Below are 21491 nucleotides of genomic sequence, written 5' to 3' on the forward strand. Positions count from 1 at the left end.
CAAATAGTAGTAACGTTAGGGTCACAAACATGTAAGGAAGGAAGTCACGCACTGAATACAAGCGTCGAAGCAATTTTAATACATCCTGGTTATTCTGGCACTGTGAGAAATAACGATATAGCGCTTTTGAGGATGAGGAATCCAATTCAGTTTAGTTCATTCATTTCACCGATTTGTATGCCACTTTATGGTGAGCTTTTTTATTATCTATAGTTTTATGTTTGACCAATCATATCTGATCTTAAGTACTGATGATTTTTAATAAAGCTTCTGAATTAAAGTTAAATAATTGTATGTAAAAGAATAATTCTATCCAATTGCTTGAATTTATATAAATGTAATAAAAAGTTTTTATTAATAAATAATTTAATTTTGTTTTGATAAAATAGTCTTCAAAATACGTGATTATTTCTGTTTTTTTTTTTTTTTATATGTCCGGGATGGCAAATGACTCTACTCCACCTGATGGTAAGTGGTAGTAGAGTCCAAACGACTGTTGATAATAATATTATGTTTAATCGTTTAATTTACTATATAATATAAAAATAACTACTGCTTTTAATTTTTAAGACGCTGGAAAATCGGATCAACTAGCATGGACGGCTTCAAGGCTTAAGAATAAATCGGATTTATGTTTAAATCGCGTTGTGACATTACCAATATTGTCCTCACGAACTTGTAAGGGTAATACCCCATTCAATTCTTCCGTGGTTACTTTATCAGATAAAGGTTGTCTTGGACCTTTAGGCACGAAGAGTATTTTATGCGAAGTAAGTTAAATTTAAAAATACATTTATTATTTCACTTGTGATTGAAATATTTATATAATAATTCTATATTTATTATGACTCATATAAAAATATTTTATTTCAAAATAAATAAAGATCAATTTTCCATTGTTACAGTTTGTATATAAATATATTTTTTTTGGTTTAGTAGTATTGTGCTATATTAGTGTTGTGGAAATATATACCTATATATTATTCTTAATCGCTAAAAGCTTGAAGTTTATTTTAAGAATGACGTGGGTGGACCGGTAATGACGCGTTGGGCACCAACTTCTCCATTTCGACTGGCTGGCATCATTACGAACACTTCGTGTGAGAACGATGAGTCTCCTCTATTTACAAGGACTGTGGAAAATATGCTATGGATTCATGAAAATATTCGTAAAAACTGTCAATGTTTTTGATTATTTGAGACGATCGATTGTTGATTATTTAAAGATCGGTGCATTAAGAAAAAAATAAATTATAAAATATTTCTATAACTTTTATTTGATAATAAAAAAAAATTAAAAAAATATATATTTGATAACTTAATTCTATTTTATCATATTGTAATTACTTATTTTTAATATTATATAGTATAATTATAATGAGATTAAAGAAAGAAATTATTTCTAAGCTAGTACAAAATCAACCAGCAACAACTTTTCTCTTAAGTACGTTTTGTTCAATGACATCATTTTCGTGGTACAAAGGTAATCCTTTATCTTCTAAAACTGCATCAGGTGCTTTATATACGGTATTGTAGGATGGATTTAGAGGATGTAGGATTCCGATAGCAGTAACTGCATTTCTGTCTTTTTCATTGCCGAGCGCATAATGGGTACCGTCTCCAGTTTTAATGATTCGTCTGGCAACCTTAAATTATAAATATAGACATATGCATTGTTTGTTGTTTTTTTGAGATGGATCGTCGGAATTAATGTGATTTAAATAAAGTTATCAACCAAAGCTAAGAATTACCATTTCTGGTGATGCAGTTTTAAGATCATAAGCTAATCCTAGCTTCTCGAAAATTCTTATAAAATTAGCTGACTGATTAAAATGCATTGTCAATTCAGCGGCTTTGTAGTCCCAAGGGAAAGCGTGGTGATAGTTATGCCAGCCTTCACCTAAACTTATGAAAGAGACGAACCACGATTCCACAGGTTGCAATTTCCTGAAAAAAGTAATACAAAAAGTGTTACATAGTTCTTACTGAAAGTATTGTTTAAAATAGTAAATAGATCAATAATTTTTCTTATAAATGATAAACTTATTACTAAGTGCCTTTTTAATGGTTTTCATAAAAGAGCAAGCAAATAGTGATTTCTTACTTGTCATATGGTCTTGTTCCATAAAGATGAGCCGCGCTGTTGACTAGCCATGTTCCATTTAATAGAATTAAATAACGAAAGAAATAGCAAACTAGAAGAGAATTCTTAAATGATTCTCCCAAATAATAATACGGCACGCCAACGGGAATGATTACAGCAAACACAAAATATAAATAGTAATAGTATCTGAAACCAGAACCGTTATAAAATTACTGACAAACACTTAGTCACTCGCTCACCATAATTGCTTTACTTAACCATTAACATTACCGATAATACAATTATAATCATACTTTTATGAAGTGTTATTACTTTAAGATTTAATTATGATAATGAAAGCAATTGAAATTTCTTTAAAACATTTTTCTTTATATTCTTCTACGTCGATTACGTAAATTTTAGTTTAATCAAGGGAAACTTGCAAAATATATAATATAAAGTAAAACTAGATTTCACTTACTTTTTTTGGAACATTACCATCCAATCTGCTTCCAGGTCTTTCATATCAATTCTTCGTCCCAGACCCATGACATATGGATGTTTTTTGCTCATCAACCAACCGATGTGACTAAAGAAAAATCCTCTTTTAGAGTTGTGAGGATCACCATCGGTGTCCGCATAGCGGTGATGCAGACGATGATCGCGACACCAGATGAAAACGGAGTTCTGTAAAATATATTACATATTGAATTGCTACTTCCATTCTATGTGATTATGTTCCTTCATCTTCAATTATACTTTTTTTTTATTTGATAACTGAAGAAAGAGAGGCGTCATGTCAGAAATCCAGATTGCACAAGGTCTTTCAACTTAGTATAATTGAAGTAAAATTAAAAGAAAGTTAGCTGGTTGAGTATGAAGAATATTTTTAAAATCCGTATGAGTCATAACATCAGCAAAGTTAATTAATTTATCTAAAGCTTAAATCACCTGCAGTTAATAGATAAGGAGCCAAGGAGGGAATTCGCTTGTCTTCGAGATACCCAATCACTTTATCTTGTAGGTATCTAAATTACAAAAAGCATAAAATAATAGAACGAAGTATAAAATATATACAAATACCTGCCCGGCCATTGTTTGAAAAATTATTAAAATGGCTTTCAATAGAGGCGTTGCCTTAAATGATTTATGTGCAAAAAGCCTATGAGCTCCTATCGTTACTCCTTCCGTACTGACAAACAGCAGGATTATAACTGTAAGCAACAACACAGTTAATTGTTATAATGTTGACGTAAATATTTAATCAATAATTATTATAGTATTTTAGAAATAACTTAAAATACCACAAGCTTAAACTCACTCCATAAATATGTTTTATAGTTGATGCCTCCAGAAGCGAATATCGATAGTCCCCACAAAGCCATGATATGTAAGAATAGAAAACCAATGGCATTTTTCCACACAATTTTGTGTTTATACGAATAATCAGTTCCTATTTTTTTTGTAATGATGATATTTTTGCTGTCATTGAACGTAACCTCGGGTTTAACGCCACTTTTATCAGCAACTTCGTTATCATTAATATCGAGAGACATATTAGAGAGAGTGATATATTGTGATTGAATGCTCAGATACTACTACAGATCGTTCTCTTTTCGTGTCTTTATAAACGTTTTTTAATTTATTTGGCTGACATTTGGTGTCTTCATTTCATTGTTTTCTTGTAATACGTTAGGCAATATAAACTTGAACTCGTAGTTTTGTATGTAAATTGAACATGGCCTTTTGATACATTACTATGGGTAAAAATAGTAGATGAAATCAAAGACTGTTAGATTTTTTAAATATTTATAACGCTAATTAAATATTTATATTTTATTCTGTAGATTTTCTGTATTGCTAGTTATACGAATAGTCGTATGATTTGCGTTAAAAAGAAACTTCGATACGTTGGTCAACTTAATTAAGATACACTTAATTTAAATATAAATTAAACGTAATCCATTAAACGTTTCATACTACATTTGCAATTATAAAATGAGTCATGAAACAATTTATTATGTAATTTGTTTTTTTTTAAATATATTTCTAAATTAATCAAAAGTTGTATTTTCTTCGAGCATAAAATTAATTACAAGATTAAATCAAACGCAGAAGTGAATTTTCGATATTTAATATCCACTTCTGTTTTAATTAAAAATTCTCGAATATTTCTTTTATTGCTAACGAAATCGTTCCGACGACGTTGATCACCATGTTTTTCCTCTTACACCGAACCGAGATATTAAGAACACCTATAATATGAAACGATTAATAATTTTACTTTGTTTTATTATTGAAATTGTAAGTCGAAATTATAATTATGTTTTTTTTTACCAAATCGGTATTTGTTGTTCATCATGACCTTTTTTGTTGTAGGTTCATGGAACCAAAACTAACCATTCATGCGGTAAGATAAAACGTTCCACAATAAGTGAAATAAGTGAAGTACTTATAATAATATAAGTACGTATAAACGTACACAAAATATAAGTTTTAAAATAACTTGCAATTTTCTATCATTTTCAAAAAAAACTTAAAAACCTATTCATTCATGTATTTAATTAATACAAATATAAGTAAAAGTAAAGTTTCATTTTCTATAAACTCATTATTATGTTTATCTTATTGTAGTATATTATTTATTTTAAATATTTAATCATGTATTTTTCTTATAGAATGTGGGATAGCTGGAAAGAACCGTCGTATAGTAGGTGGGACGACAGTCCAGCCCCATCAATACCCTTGGCTAGTGGCCCTCATGCTGGGGTCGAAGCTACATTGTGGAGGAGCTATCATCACTGATCAGAATATATTAACAGCTGGGCACTGCATTACTTTTGGGTGAATCAGATATTAAGAATTTTCTTAATCAATTTATTGGTGGAATCTTTCTATCGTGCGGTGTCTGTTGACGATGAAATCACCTATCTCAAAAGATCATTTTTCACTATATTTTACTATCAAAACTGCTAAATGCTTTTTAATGTAACTAGTGTTATAAATCTCTGTCAACACAGAGTCCTTAAACGGAAACGGACTTAATAATTTTGTTTATCAATCGAAATTTACATATTAATCTCAATAATATTAATTAATTATCTTACTCTAGCTACCTATTATTATAAATGTGAAAGTGTGGTATTTTTTATTGCTAAAGCGTGTAACAGCTAGTTTATATATGATAATACGAGCCGGTTGGCGTGGTTGGTAGATACTTTCATGCCGAAGGTTGTGGGTTCGATTCCTACCCAAGACAGACATTTGTGTGCATGAACAGACCTGTTTGTCCTGAGCCAGGGTGTAATTATCTATATATTAGTATGTATTTACAAAGGAAAAGTAGTGTATGTAGTATATCAGTTGTCTGATTTCCATAGTACAAGCTCTGCTTAATTTGGGATCAGTTGGCCGTGTGTGAATAATATCCCAGGATATTATATTATAGTATATATTATTTTAATATGTTGATTTGTTGGAATTTGTTTAGTGTTCATTATCGAGATCTGTCTGCGCATATTGGGATGCACGACCGTCTTGGTTCCTCTCATTCCGTGATGCGCTTGTCAAAAGGCGTCAAACACCCAAGTTTCACCTCAAACGCCGTGCGGGATATCAACGACATTGCTGTACTGACTCTAGAAAAGAAACTTAAGTTCTCTGACAAAGTTCGACCGATTTGCTTGCCGAGTGAAGGTAAAATTTCAGAAAATTATCGTAGCAAATGTAAATACTTGTATAATATTTAATTTATTATTTGGATCTTCATTTACTAACAAAATATATGCACACTACTAATTTTAATGTTATATTATAAACTTTTCTAGACATGAAATTTGGAGACCTGCCACTAATAGTCGCAGGATGGGGTAAAACGAGACAAGGTGCTCTCACTTCTTCGCGATATTTACTGGAAACTAAAGTAAAACTGGTACCGGCCCACAGTTGTACAAAATCTTCTATATATAAGGACAACTTCGTCTCTGAGTCTATGATGTGCGCTTATAGTCTTGGAAAGGATGCATGTCAGGTACAATAAGCAAATAAATTATATGGGTATTAGTTATAACGAATCTGTATCTGAAATTTGAACAACAGTATGGTCTATGTACTGTTGACCTAGTATATTTTTATTTTTATTTAAACATGTGTTATGCTAGGTACATCGTTACAGATAACAAAGAATTGTTTTGATATCAGGCAGACTCTTCGACTATTACTCGATACGCTTTTAGGAGAGATATTAATAAAATTTATTTAAATTATGTTCATGTTAATTTTTCACAAATATTTAATTCAAGTAACTGTAATAAAACTACATGATATATTATTATAATTTTACTATAGGAAATTTTCTAATTGCATACTACCGGCAACAATGCATGCATGGCTTCTTATTAAAGTTTATACTTCAACCAATCTTGCTAATCGTTTCACAATAATGTTTTCACCTGTTTCGGAGATTCCCCACGTAGTTCGGCAATATTTGTAATGGGTTTGGAATATACTGTCTTTTTGAGGTAAACCAGTAAAAATAAGTCCAGAGGCTCGGGTCGGCTATAGAATGAAATTGAGCAGCTCAATCCAACAATTTGTATATTTTTGATTAAGGTATTAACGCATTGGTCGGGCAATATCGTTACAAATAATAGAACGGTAAAATTTTGCAAATTTGTAATCTACTTCAAAATGACAGTACTTAAAAATATACCACAAGATGTAGTTTTTAATTTTGTTATGAAAAAATGTTATATTTTAACAACACTTGACTTTCATTTATCGTCGACTCAAAATTGTCGTTAAATTTTTATACAGAATGCACCTACATGTCATCAAAATATATTGTGAACCAAGAAAACAGGAATTCCTAAAAAGAACGTGACGCAATTAGCTGAGGAATCCCTAGGCTGGGGCACTTCGTAGTTATTTATAGGGCTTTGTTTGAGCAATGAAAGGCCTTACGCACCTTTTTCATTTTTAACTACACAAACATAAAAATTATATTATATATTATCGAAGTGGTATTAAATGTAACATTCAGTTGTATCGATAAAGTGGCTTTTCTGGGTAACCATAGGGCCAACGTACAATATTTGGCATAAGGCATAATAAATTTGCTTTTTTTTAAACTCTATAAGAGTTTTAAAAAAATTAGATAAGCGCAATATGTGGATAATTATAATATTTGATATAATATCATATAATAGTATGTATTTATGTACACACATAAACATAACTTAAATAAAGTAAAGATAAGAAAAGTGATTCAGATGTAATCCAAATCAAGTATGATTTCAATGATTTCCGTTTTTTTATCAGCGTTTTGTTTACATATGATATGAAAACCACATAAACAGTGATATGAGTGTATTTTATTAATATTGCACATATATCTCAATTTTTCAGGGAGACAGCGGTGGACCAATATTTTCGACCCATTCCCGAACCCACCATAAAAAATGGTACCAAGTTGGTAAGTGTATAAAAATTGTATTAGTAAATAAAATAGAGGGGATGCAGTCCCAACTTTTATGAATGAATAAGTGCCCCTTCAAGCTCAAAGAGTTGAAATGACAAACAAAGAATCGCACACAGAAATAGATTAATTTAGTAATATTAATCTATATTTATACTGTAATAGGCATATAATATATTATTCAATTTTATATGCAATAAAAATATAATATCATTAGTAATACGATTTGACGCACATTCAACCGGGCGAAGGGCGGCTACTACCTATATTTATATAAAAATAAATTAGTTTTTCTAAAATGGAAGTGTCTGTCTGAAATTAGCATTGTTGTTTGCAAATTATCAAGGCATCGTCATACACAATCGTTGTATTGTTTTTATTTTTGTCTCTTCGCTGTCTCTGTTGATAATTTAAAAAACGGGCAAATAATACTAGAAAAAATATAATATATTTTTTTTATAATTTCTCGTAATAAGATAAGAAGCATTGTTTTTCTTCCGGTTATTACAGGATGAGAAACTATCGTTAATACAAATGTAACGCGAGTAAAACCGCGGGGCATAGCTTGATAAAGACACAGTCTGACACGTAGTCACCATGCATTTACTAATGACACAGAATAAAATATATTACTATATTATTATCTTATGACTACAAATAAATCAATTAGTCATAACTAAAGTTCGAAAAACAAAAAAATATATTCATGTTTTTATTTTTATAGGTATTGTATCATGGGGCATAGATTGTGCTAAGCCTGATTATCCAGGTATACGTTAATTTTGTTACTTTAATTTTTTATCTTGACAACAATATGACAAATGAAAAAATTCGTTTTTTTACAGGAGTTTACACAATCGTATCAAAATACGTTCCGTGGATTAAACAACAAACCGTTGATGGACTTTTATGCAAATGAATATTAATGAATCTTCGTAATCGAACGTGACACGAACGCACTTGTTATCAACATTAAAAAAAGCATGTTTATTTTTTTTTTATATTTTAGTGAAGTTAAAGTTTTTTAAGCAGATTAAACCACAAGGATAAAACTCAGTTTGTTTTAGGAGATAATATTAAAAATAACGCATTCTCTCTGAGAATTATATTGTTCACTTTCATTATCAGGCATGGGACGATTAACCAATGGGTTTAATTAGATATATTGCACATAAAGCCTTCTGTCAACTTCCTTAAACCTAGACTTTTATTTTTGAACAGGAGTTTTGAACCCCGGGCCTCGAGATCTGCCACTATAAAACTAGCCACTTATAAAACTGCATGCAAAATATTAGGTTGTTACATATGAAATTGGCGTTTTGTACGGCGGGGATATAAAGTCAATTTATTTTTTGTGAAATATATATTTAATTAATCAAAATATGCACCGTTGTTATCTATGTACTTTTGCCATCTCATAGGTAGTTCATTGATCCCTTTACTATAAAAACCATGGGGGCGAGTATCAATAAACTCTTTGAAGGCGGTTTGGACTGCCGCATCGGAGTTGAGTTTTTTTCCTTGTAAGAAGTTGTCCAAATTTCGAAAATATTCTGTTGGTATTCTGTTGGAGCGAGGTCCGGGGAGTACGGTGGATGTCGCAGACATTCCAATTGTAGCTCATTTAACTTAGTGGTTGTTTGTTGTGCAGTGTGTGGTCTTGCGTTGTCGTGAAGCAGCAGCAGCCTAGAGCGATTGACCAATCTCGGTTGTTTATCAGCTAGTTCTTTCTTCATGGTTTGCAGTTGCTAACAATAGATATCTGCCTTAATCGTTTGGCCAGATTTTAGAAAGCTGTAGTGAACGACACCGGCTATTGTCCACCAAACACTCACAAGTAACTTTTTCTGAGTCAATTTTCGTTTAGGGCAGGATTTGGCTGGGTCTCCAGGGTTCAGCCATTGCGACGAGCGCTTCCGATTATCGTACAGTATCCACTTTTCATCACAAGTAATGATTCGATTTAAAATCCCTTCATTATGGTGTCGGTTGAGCAAAGTAACATAGCAGTCGACGTGTGTTTGCAAGTTCGATTCACTAAATTCATGAGGTACCCATCGTTCAAGTTTTTTTACTTCCCCGATTTGCTTCAAGTGGATTAATACAGTTTTATCACTTACCCCGAAGCCTGCAGCTATCTCTGAAGTGCTTTGTGATGGATCCGCTTCCACAATAGCCTTTAATTTATCATTTTTCACTTTGGTTTCCGGCCGTCCACGGGGTTGGTTCTGAAGGTCGAAATTTCCAGAACGAAAACGTTGAAACCAAAAACGTACCGTGCTTTCTTTTGCGACACCAGCGCCGTACACATCATTCGAGCTGTTTCTGCAGCAATGGTGCCACGGTAGAACTCTTACTCGTATATTTCATGTTTTCCATTGTGCGGTAATAAGCGATGCCAAAGAAAAAAATAATGAGGAAAAAACAAGTGAATGAATATTTTCAAAACTCAAATGTACCAGCTAAATGAATTTATAAATTTGAATTTGAAATTCTTAACCAAAGAGGAGATATTTCAGATCAAAGTGGTCAGTACGACAAAACGCTAATTTCATATGTAAGGAGCTAATATTATAAGTAAAATTAATAATATAAGTAGCCACAAAAAGCTGAAGGCTTAAGAGAGACTATTATACTTATTTCATACATAACCAAACCAAATTAGTCCCATAACATAAAAATAATATTTTCTTTTAATATTGTACTGCTAATAATGCCTTTCAATATTTTGATATTGTCGTAAAATTTTAATATATATTTTTATTAGTATTACATCGAAACAATAAAGCGATAAGAGAATAATTAAGATAACACATGTAACATAAATTGATTTCATACATTTCTCTTTCAAATGTGAAATATGATCAATGCACAGTTAACTTGAAGTGATTGATAAGAAATATTTTATATGAAAATTATCCATCGCTTTTCCGACTTTGATTTACGATCTTCATGAAGTTTGATAACGAAGTAAGTTAAAGCCGTATTTACGTGCCGCTACTTGTTAGAAATTGGGTATTATAATGCTGGGCTTATGGGTTAGTAGCATATTACTATTTTTTTTTGAACTGGCTGATTTATTTATTTCAATATTACATCCGCGAGTTCGTCCATAACCAAGCGCGAGACCAAATATAGCACAAGTTGTATTACTTCCATGAGCTAAGTCTAACTAATAATAATAATAATAGAAGACTTATTGTTCATTATAAATCTTATATCGTCTAGTAAGGTGCATTTACAAGGACATTAGCGTGAATAATTTCTATGGTTTAAAGTGCGCGAGACGTTATTAAGTACCGATTCTATTCACTCGGGGACGCCGCGCAGTGTTGTGGTTACAAGAAAAGTAAAGAAAACAAATGTGGCCTTTTGTTATATTCATCATTAGTTGCATTGAGGTTTGTAAAAAAAACATATATTCTTAACTGGTATATTGTTATAATTTTTAAAAATTTATTAGTTTGAACTGTAGAGAAATTTCATTTCAGATAGCGAAAGCAAGAGAATCATGTCGTAAGTCTTATATTATATATTCTTTTTAAAAAAAGATACACATAAATTTCTTGTTATAAGTTTCGATAATTTGTAATAAAAAATTAATAAAAAAAAGAAAAAATTAAAAGTAGCTTAATAATTACACTTAATTTATAATATCTACCATAAGAAATTGTATAATTACAATTGTATTCATGCGTTTAATTTAAATTAAACCATGAGGTTTTTGCTCATATGTTCAAGCGATCAATGCGACTTTACGAAATATTTTATGTATATTTAAAAAGCGAAATTAAATTTTAATTTGCTATTCATTCATATTTTTCTACACAATTTTTTTCTTAATTTAACTCCTATTTAACTTCTACTTGAATTAAATTTAAAATTTATTTATTTTTATCGCTCATAAAATTATAACTTTAGAATGTGGCAGGCCTTCCGACGAGATCATATCAGTGAGAATAGTAGGTGGTCGTCGGGCAGAGCCTCACTCATTTCCTTGGACGGTCGCCATTATGAAAAAAGACAGTTTACACTGCGGGGGCGCTATGATTACCGATAGACATATATTAACTGCAGGACATTGTTTTAAATGGTAAGAGTTAATTTAAAAAACATAAACTATATGTTTTTTTAGCAAAATTAAAAATCTTAATTGTTCTATTTATAAAATGTTTTTTTTTTAAACCTTATTAATGGTAGATGAGGCTACTCAATATTAACCTCTTTCGATTCCAAGCAATGTTTAGACTTAGGAATCAATCTGTCTCGGCCATCTTCATTCCTATAATTAATTTTGTCACAGGTTATTAAGTACATACTCTATAGTGTAATCATGAATCAAATAAACAGCTCATATTGTTACGATTTTTTAAAGAAAAGACGTATATTTTAAATTAATTTAAGGGACGATGAAAAGTTAATGACAGCACTCATAGGTCTGGATAATATAGAGCATTTAGAGGATGTTGAAAAGAGGTCTATATTGAAAACGGTCATTCACGAAGACTTCACGACAACAGCAGTCAGAGATGAGAACGATATAGCAATTGCCACAATAAATAAGCCAGTAAAATTTGGCAATACTATAATACCAATTTGTTTACCAAAACCGGGTAAGTTTATTTAAGAGCAAAGCATACGCAATATAAATACGCATTTTTTTTTCATAACGAGTTCACGTATTTCGTGTTAGAAATTAATAGTATATAACTATATAGCTATAAACGATCATTCAGAAACAGAAAGAAATAATGTCATTCAAAATACTTCTTAAATTAGAATTAGTTAAGCCATCCCATCTCAACCGCTGTTTTCGCAAAAGTAGATAAAGAAATAGTTAATTGCTCTCAGTATCTTTTAGTTTGATATCTAGTATTTTGGTTGTTGAATAGATAATTTAGTATAAGTATGAAGTAGTTAAATATGGGCTGAACTTAGGTCTTAATTAAATATTTCAATTTCATAGTTACATTTACATAAATTTCTTAGTTAAAAAATAATATGTTGAATTTTACAATTGCTTAGGACAAGACTTCTCTGAAAGAATTGGTACGGTAGTAGGCTGGGGACGACTAGGTGTCGACAAGTCTTCTTCAAAGGTTCTAATGAGAGCTAGTCTTCGCATTCTCAATGACGATGATTGCAGTCACTCCAAATTGTCAACACATATAAAGCCGACAATGATGTGCGCTTTCACTAAGGGGAAGGACGGTTGTCAGGTACGTATTTTAAGCGCTATAATAAATTATTATCCTATTATAATATTATTAATATGTGCCGTCAGCACATCGCTTTTTTAGTTGTACTCCATATTTGGCATGACGAAATCATAACAATTTCTTATTCGAATATTGTAATACATTAATCAATCAGTCAGTACAGGGTACTCAAACAATTGTGACGTGTCGTAAATAAATATATATTATTCCTTCGGTCTTTGACTATTGGCTAGCCTCATACCTGGATCCGTCTCTCTATAACATACGCCTCAGTATCTCAAGATAGTCTACACGCCAAAGTGGTGATCCCGACGTGATCTGAGGTCCGACGTGATTTTTTAAAGATTCCGGCTGCTTCTAACTACTGACTCGCAAGAAAGCAACAATGAGTATCCCAGTCGCGCAGCAGAGCAGATGTGCAACTCATTCAGCATCTCAGAACGACGCTGTGGAGCTTGCCTCAGTGACGGTCTCGTCAAGGATACCGGATTTCTGGCACGATCAGCCAAGGTTGTGGTTTGTGCAGTGTGACGCGATTTTAGGACCACAAAAACTGAATGACGAAACGAAGTTTAACCGCATCGTCAGTAAATTAAGCAAAGATGTTAGTGATATCCTTTTGAGTCAACCGAAGATAAAGAAATTCGAAACTTTGAAAAACCGATTGTTGGAAGTGTATGAGGAATCGGAAACCAGCAAATTGCAAAAATTAATTAGCGGTATGGATCTAGGTGATCAAAAGCCTTCGCAGCTTTTGCGTCGAATGAGAGATCTAGCGCGTGGAAAAATATCGGACGACACGCTTCTCAACATGTGGCAAGGTCATCTTCCTGCTTCGGTTCGAGCTGTCTTAGCTGTAAGTGAAGTTAAAGACCTCGAAAAATTAGCTGCTATGGCCGACAAAGTGATGGAAACCTCTAGACCTGCAAATATTTCCGCGATTCAAACACCTGGTTCGAGTGATAACGCATTTATTTTAGCTGAGATCGCTAAATTAAGCTTGCGCATACGTGATATGGAGAGTAGGTCAAGGCAGAGAAATTTAAGCAATAGTATGCTAAAACGACGCCGTTCAGTCTCGCGAGAGCGTAATACAATACGCCGTATGCCCGAAAGTGCTGATTGGCTATGTTATTATCATCATAGGTTTCATAGTCGCGCAAAGAAATGTATAGAGCCGTGTTCGTGGAAAAAAGACAAGAATTCGGGAAACTAGAAGTGGTGCCATCGCCGGCGGAGATATGCACCATCACTCCTTCTCACCGCCTTTGTGTTACTGATAGTAAGAGTGGACTCAGATTTTTAGTGGACACTGGTGCGAACATTTCCGTGTTACCTTATATTAAGAAACTATTTAGTGATAATAAATGTGATAATTATAAACTATATGCCGCAAACGGTAGTGAAATGAAAACGTATGGTAGTAAGACTCTAGATTTAGATTTTAATTTTCGAAGGCCTTACCGTTGGACTTTTGTGATGGCCGACGTAAAGCAACCGATATTAGGTGCAGATTTTTTAGGTTATCATAAGTTATTAGTAGATATTGACAAATTGACATTAAATACTCAGCAATCAGTGAGAACTATTGACTATTCTAATGAATATAAAAGCCGAGATGAAAGAAGCCGAGATGGCCTAGTGGTAAGAACGCGTGAATCTTAACCGATGATCGTGGGTTCAAACCCGGGCAAGCACCACTGAATTTTCATGTGCTTAATTTGTGTTTATAATTCATCTCGTGCTTAACGGTGAAGGAAAACATCGTGAGGAAACCTGCATGTGTCTAATTTCATTGAAATTCTGCCACATGTGTATTCTACCAACCCGCATTGGAGCAGCGTGGTGGAATAAGCTCCAAACCTTCTCCTCAAAAGGGAGAGGAGGCCTTAGCCCAGCAGTGGGACATTAACAGGCTGTTACTATAATGAATATAGTGACTTATTAGTAGAGTTTCCTAATATAACGAAACCAATGTGTTTCAAAGAGACTCTATGCCATTCCGTTGTCCATTATATTGAGACGACAGGATCTCCTGTCTTTGAACGTCCGCGACCTTTACCATCGGATAAATATGTCAAAGTGAGGCCGAATTTCAGCGTATGATGGATATGGGAATTTGCAGGCCCTCTAAGAGCTGCTGGTCAAGTCCGTAGCATGTAGTTTTAAAGAAAAACGGCGAGTTACGACCATGTGGTGATTATCACCGTCTAAACAACATAACAAAGTCTGATAGATATCCCATACCCCGCATACAAGACTGCACTTATGTGCTAGCAGGAAAATGCGTGTTCTTCCGTCTCGACCTCCAACGAGCTTATCATAATATAGCAGTTGCAGAACAAGACATCGAGAAGACGGCCATAACGACTCCTTTTGGACTATACGAATTCACTCGAATGACGTTTGGTTTAAAAAACGCAGCGCAAACGTTTCAACGTTTTGTCAATAATGACGTATTTAGAGACATGGACTTTTTATTTTCATACATCATCGCATCAGAGTCAACGTCATTGCATAAAGTTCATTTAAAGAAAGTTTTTGAACGACTTAATCAGTTCGGACTGACGATTAATTTGTCGAAATGCGAGTTCGGCAAAAAAGAGCTTGACTTCCTTGGATTCCACGTATCAGAAAAAGGTTTAAGTCCACTTGAAGATCGAGTAAAAATCATTTCGGAGTATCCAAGGCCACATACGGTTGACGAGCTACGACGCTTCTTAGGGATGTTGAACTTTTACAGACGTCACCTCCCCAAGGCAGCAAGCATTCAGGAAAAGCTTAATGGTTTCCTGCACAACGCCAAGAAGAAAGACAAGACGCCTATTCCTTGGACTGACGACTCCGTAGATGCTTTTGAACAATGTAAGGAAAGCTTAAAAAGCGCCGTTACATTGTCCTTTCCATCTCAAGACGCTCATATATCACTCATGACTGATTGTTCTGCCACTTGTGCTGGAGCCGTCTTACAGCAGAAAGAAGAGAACTCATGGAAGCCACTTGCTTTTTTTTCAAATAAGCTAAGTGAAGCGCAACAGCGATATAGTACCTATGATAGAGAACTTTTAGCTATTTACATGGCTATAAAGCACTTCAGGTATTTAATTGAAGGTCGTCCTCTGACTATTTATACGGATCACAAACCATTGGTTTACGCCTTCAAAAAGAACGCTATCGGAAAAAACGATACACCGAGAAGGTTGAGACATTTAGATTTCATTTTACAATTTTCCACATCGATTGAACACTTCAGCGGAACCGACAACATTGTAGCCGACGCTTTATCGAGAATATCCACCATAGATACCCCATCGCCAATCGACTATGAAAAACTCGCAGAAGCTCAGGAAAAAGATAATGAATTAAAAAAGTTACTTCACTCAAAGAAGGTAAAGTTTAAGAAACTTATTATGCCGAATAGCAAGATACCTATTTTCTGCGAAGTGTCTACAAATAAGGTGCGACCATATTTGCCAGTGGAGTTTCGTGTAATAGCATACAAAGCCATACATGACTTAAGCCACCCGGGAATTCGCACAACACGAAAATTGATCCGCGATCGCTATATTTGGGCAGCGATGAATAAAGATGTTGCCGTATGGGCCAAATCATGTTTAGATTGTCAGAGATCGAAAGTGCAACGTCATACAATATCACCTATCGGAAATTTTCCTAAGTGTCAACGCTTCGAACATTTACACGTGGATATTGTCGGACAACTAACTATTTGTAAGGGTTACCGATATCTAGTTCCCATGGTAGACCGAGCGACTGGTTGGCTAGAAACTTACCCAATTAAAGATATTACAGCTGAAACGGTAACTAAGATTGTTTATTCAGGCTGTATAGCACGATTTGGATGTCCATTGCGTATTACGACGGATCAAGGTCGTCAATTTAAATCCAACTTGTTCGCATTGTTGGCTAAGAGAATGGGCATAACTAAAACAAGACCCACGAGCTATCACCCGCAGTCAAATGGTGTCGTCGAACGAACTCATCGAACATTAAAAACAGCCCTTATGTGTAGAGGCAATACGGACAATTGGGTCAACTAATTACCGTCAGTTTTATTAGGCTTAAGGGCAAGCTTACGCGATGACACTGGAATAAGTGCAGCCGAGATGGTTTACAGTGAAGTTATACGTTTACCAGGAGATTTCTCTTCGCTGACAAAGCTGGAAATCACTGAAAATGAAACGTTTTTGCAAAACTTGCGCTATAGGATCAGACAAATTGCATCGCTACCGAAACGAGATTTAAGACAAAACGGTATAATTGTACATCCAGAATTAAGTGAGTGTACACACGTTTTTGTCCGATGTGATAGAGTTTCGAAGCCACTTACGTCACCCTATTCTGGACCGTTTAAAGTTTTAAGTAAATCAGCGAAACATTTCAAGATAGTGATTAATGGTATCGAAAAAATAGTAAGCATCGATCGCCTTAAGCCGGCGTTTTTAATTACCAGCGAGGATAGCATTGATCGAATTCCAAATAAGGTAGAAGCTAATAAAAACAATAAGCCTATGACAACGAGATCTGGTCGTATAGTTAGACCTGTTGTGAGATTTGCATACAGATAGATCGAAATATTTAGTAATTTTTTAAAATATAATTAATTGTAATTTATAAAAATAATTATATGTTATATACACATTTAAAAAAAAATTATCATATTATATACTTTTTTTTTTGCTTTTTTATAATTTTTTTGTTTAAAGATTTTAATTGTTTTTAAGATATTTTGAGTACCTTGGTTGCTTTTGTGTCTAGTTCATAGTGTTATATATAAATTTTTGTTGTAGGTATTGAATGTTTGTTACTGGTTTTTATTTATTTTAAGAAAATTGTTAATTTTTTTCTCAAAGGGGGATGCTATGTGCCGTCAGCACATCGCTTTTTTAGTTGTACTCCATATTTGGCATGACGAAATCATAACAATTTCTTATTCGAATATTGTAATACATTAATCAATCAGTCAGTACAGGGTACTCAAACAATTGTGACGTGTCGTAAATAAATATATATTATTCCTTCGGTCTTTGAGTATTGGCTAGCCTCATACCTGGATCCGACTCTACATAACATACGCCTCAGTATCTCAAGATAGTCTACACGCCAAAAATACTTAACTAACTTTAAAATATATTGAAGTACTAATATAATAGTTATCCGTTCCGGCTTCGCATAGGTAGAATGAAGATCTACATAAAACGTTTATATTAAAGGATAAACATACAAAGACAAATAATTTTTCTTACCTTTGTCTGCCTACGCATCTCATAAATAGTTTAGGAACATCTAATGTATAGTTTAGAAATGCATAGAGGACAAACATACAATTTTTTTTAAATTTATATACAAGATAATTTAAATTTTAAGGATGTATCAAGCATAGGTAACAAAGGCAAAACATACTTAATTTCTAAAAAAAAAATATTTAGCAATAATGGTAATTTTATGTGTTCATTACTTAACTACAATTATTGATATCATTACGTAGCTTTGAGTTAGAATACGTTTAGTTACCCATTGCTACTCGTGTTTCAGATGATATTAAGCTGTTTAATGTCATTATACTACACCGCTATTCATTCTTTAGTGTTCTGTTACGTATAAATTCAAGAACGCATAATAATATACTACAAAAATAGAACAAAAATATTTCAGGTTTACGGTCTACCCAGGGCGCTCAAACTGCGCTCGTTTATCTAAATCATAAGATCAGACATCGTGAAAGTATTTGGGTACTATTTCTGGTTTTTTTTTTTATATTATAGGGTGACAGTGGCGGACCTTTAATAGTGTTCGAGGGCGATGGAAGATACGTCCAAGCAGGTATAATAATATCAATTATTAAAATATAACTAAATATAATCTTGTGTGTATATATGACTTGGTCAAAGTGAAAGATGGCCAGTGGCCCAGTGGTTAGAACGCGTGAATCTTATCCGATGATCGTGGGTTCAAACCCGGGTAAGCACCACTGTATTTTCATGTGCTTAATTTGTGATTATAATTCATCTCGTGCTTAACGGTGAAGGAAAACATCGTGAGGAAACCTGCATGTGCCTAATTTCATTGAAGTTCTGCCACATGTGTATTCTACCAATCCGCATTGGAGCAGCGTGGTGGAATAAGCTCCACAACCTTCTCCTCAAAAGGGAGAGGAGGCCTTAGCCCAGCAGTGGGACATTAACAGGCTGTTACTGTACTGTTACTGTGTATATATATTATAATAATAAATTAAAATGTTATTTAATACTTTATAAATTATACATTTTTAGGTATTGTTTCATGGGGAATTGGTTGTGCAGATCCCAGATATCCAGGTTTGTATAATAATCGTTACCATATATTATCATAATCAAGATCGTACGTACAAACAAACATAATATATAACATATGTATGCCAAAAGGTTTGCTAGAAAGTCTCAATTATTTTGTAATGTATGTGTGTATTTAACAATTTAATGTATAATAAACTTGTGATCGGCGTTGAAGGATGATGATATTGGAACCTACATGTGTCAATTGTAATTTTGCTACATGTATTTACACCGACCCGCATTGGAACATCGTGATAGATAAGTTCTAATTCTTAAGCTACTTAATGAAACTAATTTCATCATCATCCCTTTCTCGTCTACTGCTGAAAATAGGCACCTCTAATGGCACAAACTGAGTTCGATCTTCAGCTCTCGATTTCCATCTGCTGCCAGCCACTTTGGTCCTACGCTACGCTTGCCAAGGCGTGGTTTTCACTTAAGAACTCGTCCACTCCAACGGTTATCGGCTCTGCGATACATGTGACCAGGCCACTGCCACTTCAACTTACCTATTCTTAGGGCTATGTCGATAACTTTGGTTCTCTGCCGGACCGCCACAATTGGGAGTCGATTCTTCAGAAAAACTCCGAGCTCCTCTCCATAGTTCGCGACCTTAATATGGTCAAACCAAACCAATAAAATAAAATCGTTGTTTTTTAGGAGTTTACACAAAAGTTAGCAATTACATCGATTGGATTAGAAGACATTCAGCAGATGGTAACACATGCGAATAGTCAGAATACCATGTATATATAAAACGAATAAAATAAAATTATATTTATCTATCTTTCATTATAATGCCCGACCTCCGAATATTAAAATAAGAAACAATAGGTACCAATAAATACAGATAAAACTACTAAAAATGGCAAATGCCTTAGAAGGTTACTTTTTACTTTATTAAATACATAACCAATAACGTTGCTTAAGTTAAAAATATATTCTCTTTGTAGGTTCTATTTGTTGATTATTATTATGTATTGATAATATATAGGCAAATAGACTCAGCTCTGCAGCTTTCGCAGTAAAAAAAATTAGAATGTTGATTGATGTAGATACGGCTCGCCTAGTGTATTTTAGTTATTTCTACAGTATAATGTCTTATTGCATTCTACTCTGGGGTAATGCAGCCGATATTAATATGATTTTTGTACTGCAGAAGAGGGCTATTAGTGCAATTTATAACCTGGGCCCAAAAGATTCACAAAGATGTAAATTTAAAGAAATTAAAATAATGACTGTCGCTTCCCAACATATATTTGATAATGTTATGTATGTATGCAAAAACATAAAAGATTTTCTTAGAAATTGTGACGTACATACTGTTAACACCAGGAACAAGTATAAACTTACAACCACTATTACCAGATTACACAGGGTTAGTAAGTCTTTTATGAGACAATGTATACGCTTTTACAACAGAATCCCAGAAAACGTTTAAAAATATTCAATTGTGAAATTTAAAAGAATCGTTAAGGAACGCTTGTGTGCTAAATGATATTACACATCCGATGACTTTTTATATGATTGCACACCCTGGGAATGAAACGATCGCCTCCAGGTTATTTCAAATAAAAAAGGTATATATAGTTTGGCTATTGTTGTATATTACTTATTGTAAAGGCAATAAATATAAAAAAATACCGCTGAGTTTCTTTCGCCGGTTCTTCTCAGGTCTCAGGTGTATTATTTCCGAACTGGTGGTAGATTTATGACAATCAATAAGCAAGTGTAACGCTTCTACATTGAATAAAGATTTTTGACTTTGACTTTTGACTTTATTATCAAAATAAAACAGATACAATTTATATTTAAATGCCTATATTTGGATTAAAGACTTCTTTAAGCAACATCTTAAAAACATGCCACATGTCCATCGACGGTAATAAGTAGTTACTTAGGTGAGCCTACTGCACGTATGCGCCCTCTTACATAAAAATAATAGAAAACAAGGCAGAATAATTTTATATTGATGAAGTTTTCAAAGTAATAACATTTATTTTTAAATATTTTACTAGGCTTTGCATTAGGAAATCGACAACATTATTTTTGAAGAATTCAAAAAAATATACGCCTTCCTAAGATATCTTCAAAATTATTAGTACTAAAATATAGTCTCATGTCTTACCATTATTTATATAATGATACATGACGAACATACATAAGTGCCTCTAAATTATATCTTTTTTGTATAACTTAATAATATAATAATTTAGTGTAACTATAAGCGTTTTTAAATACTACTAAGGAGCGAGTTGTAATTTAGATTTTATTTCAATGCTTCAAACTGAAAATCGATTCAACCTAAAAATATTTAATCTATAATTTGTTCCACAGATGACGAACTTATTTATATTTTTGACGCGAGCGCGTTCGTCATT

At 33.2% G+C, this 21491-nt stretch overlaps 3 protein-coding genes across 3 annotated transcripts; 2 read left to right on the forward strand and 1 right to left on the reverse strand.

Moving 5' to 3' along the window:
- Positions 1-1251: 1251 nt before the first annotated feature.
- LOC126772701 (acyl-CoA Delta-9 desaturase-like) lies at positions 1252-3958 on the reverse strand. Its single transcript, XM_050493218.1, has 6 exons — positions 3405-3958; positions 3167-3297; positions 2565-2770; positions 2105-2290; positions 1752-1947; positions 1252-1646 (listed from the first exon to the last, which is right to left on the reverse strand). Exons 1-6 carry the CDS (start codon positions 3637-3639, stop codon positions 1419-1421), a joined length of 1182 nt encoding a protein of 393 aa, XP_050349175.1. The 5' UTR covers positions 3640-3958; the 3' UTR covers positions 1252-1418.
- A 263-nt stretch (positions 3959-4221) lies between these two features.
- LOC126772750 (plasminogen-like) lies at positions 4222-19891 on the forward strand. The gene is made up of 13 exons (XM_050493284.1): positions 4222-4387; positions 4463-4493; positions 4762-4927; positions 5574-5779; positions 5911-6113; positions 7490-7556; positions 8284-8328; positions 11481-11652; positions 11964-12172; positions 12585-12778; positions 18562-18619; positions 19069-19113; positions 19771-19891. The coding sequence occupies exons 1-13, from the start codon at positions 4346-4348 to the stop codon at positions 19842-19844; spliced, it is 1512 nt and encodes a 503-aa protein (XP_050349241.1). The 5' UTR covers positions 4222-4345; the 3' UTR covers positions 19845-19891.
- On the forward strand, positions 12787-14358 carry LOC126772718 (uncharacterized). Its single transcript, XM_050493246.1, has one exon. The coding sequence runs from the start codon at positions 13164-13166 to the stop codon at positions 13992-13994; it is 831 nt and encodes a 276-aa protein (XP_050349203.1). The 5' UTR covers positions 12787-13163; the 3' UTR covers positions 13995-14358.
- Positions 19892-21491: the final 1600 nt, after the last annotated feature.

The sequence above is a fragment of the Nymphalis io genome, chromosome 13 (genome assembly GCF_905147045.1).
Source record: "Nymphalis io chromosome 13, ilAglIoxx1.1, whole genome shotgun sequence".
NCBI classification, from domain to species: domain Eukaryota; kingdom Metazoa; phylum Arthropoda; class Insecta; order Lepidoptera; family Nymphalidae; genus Nymphalis; species Nymphalis io.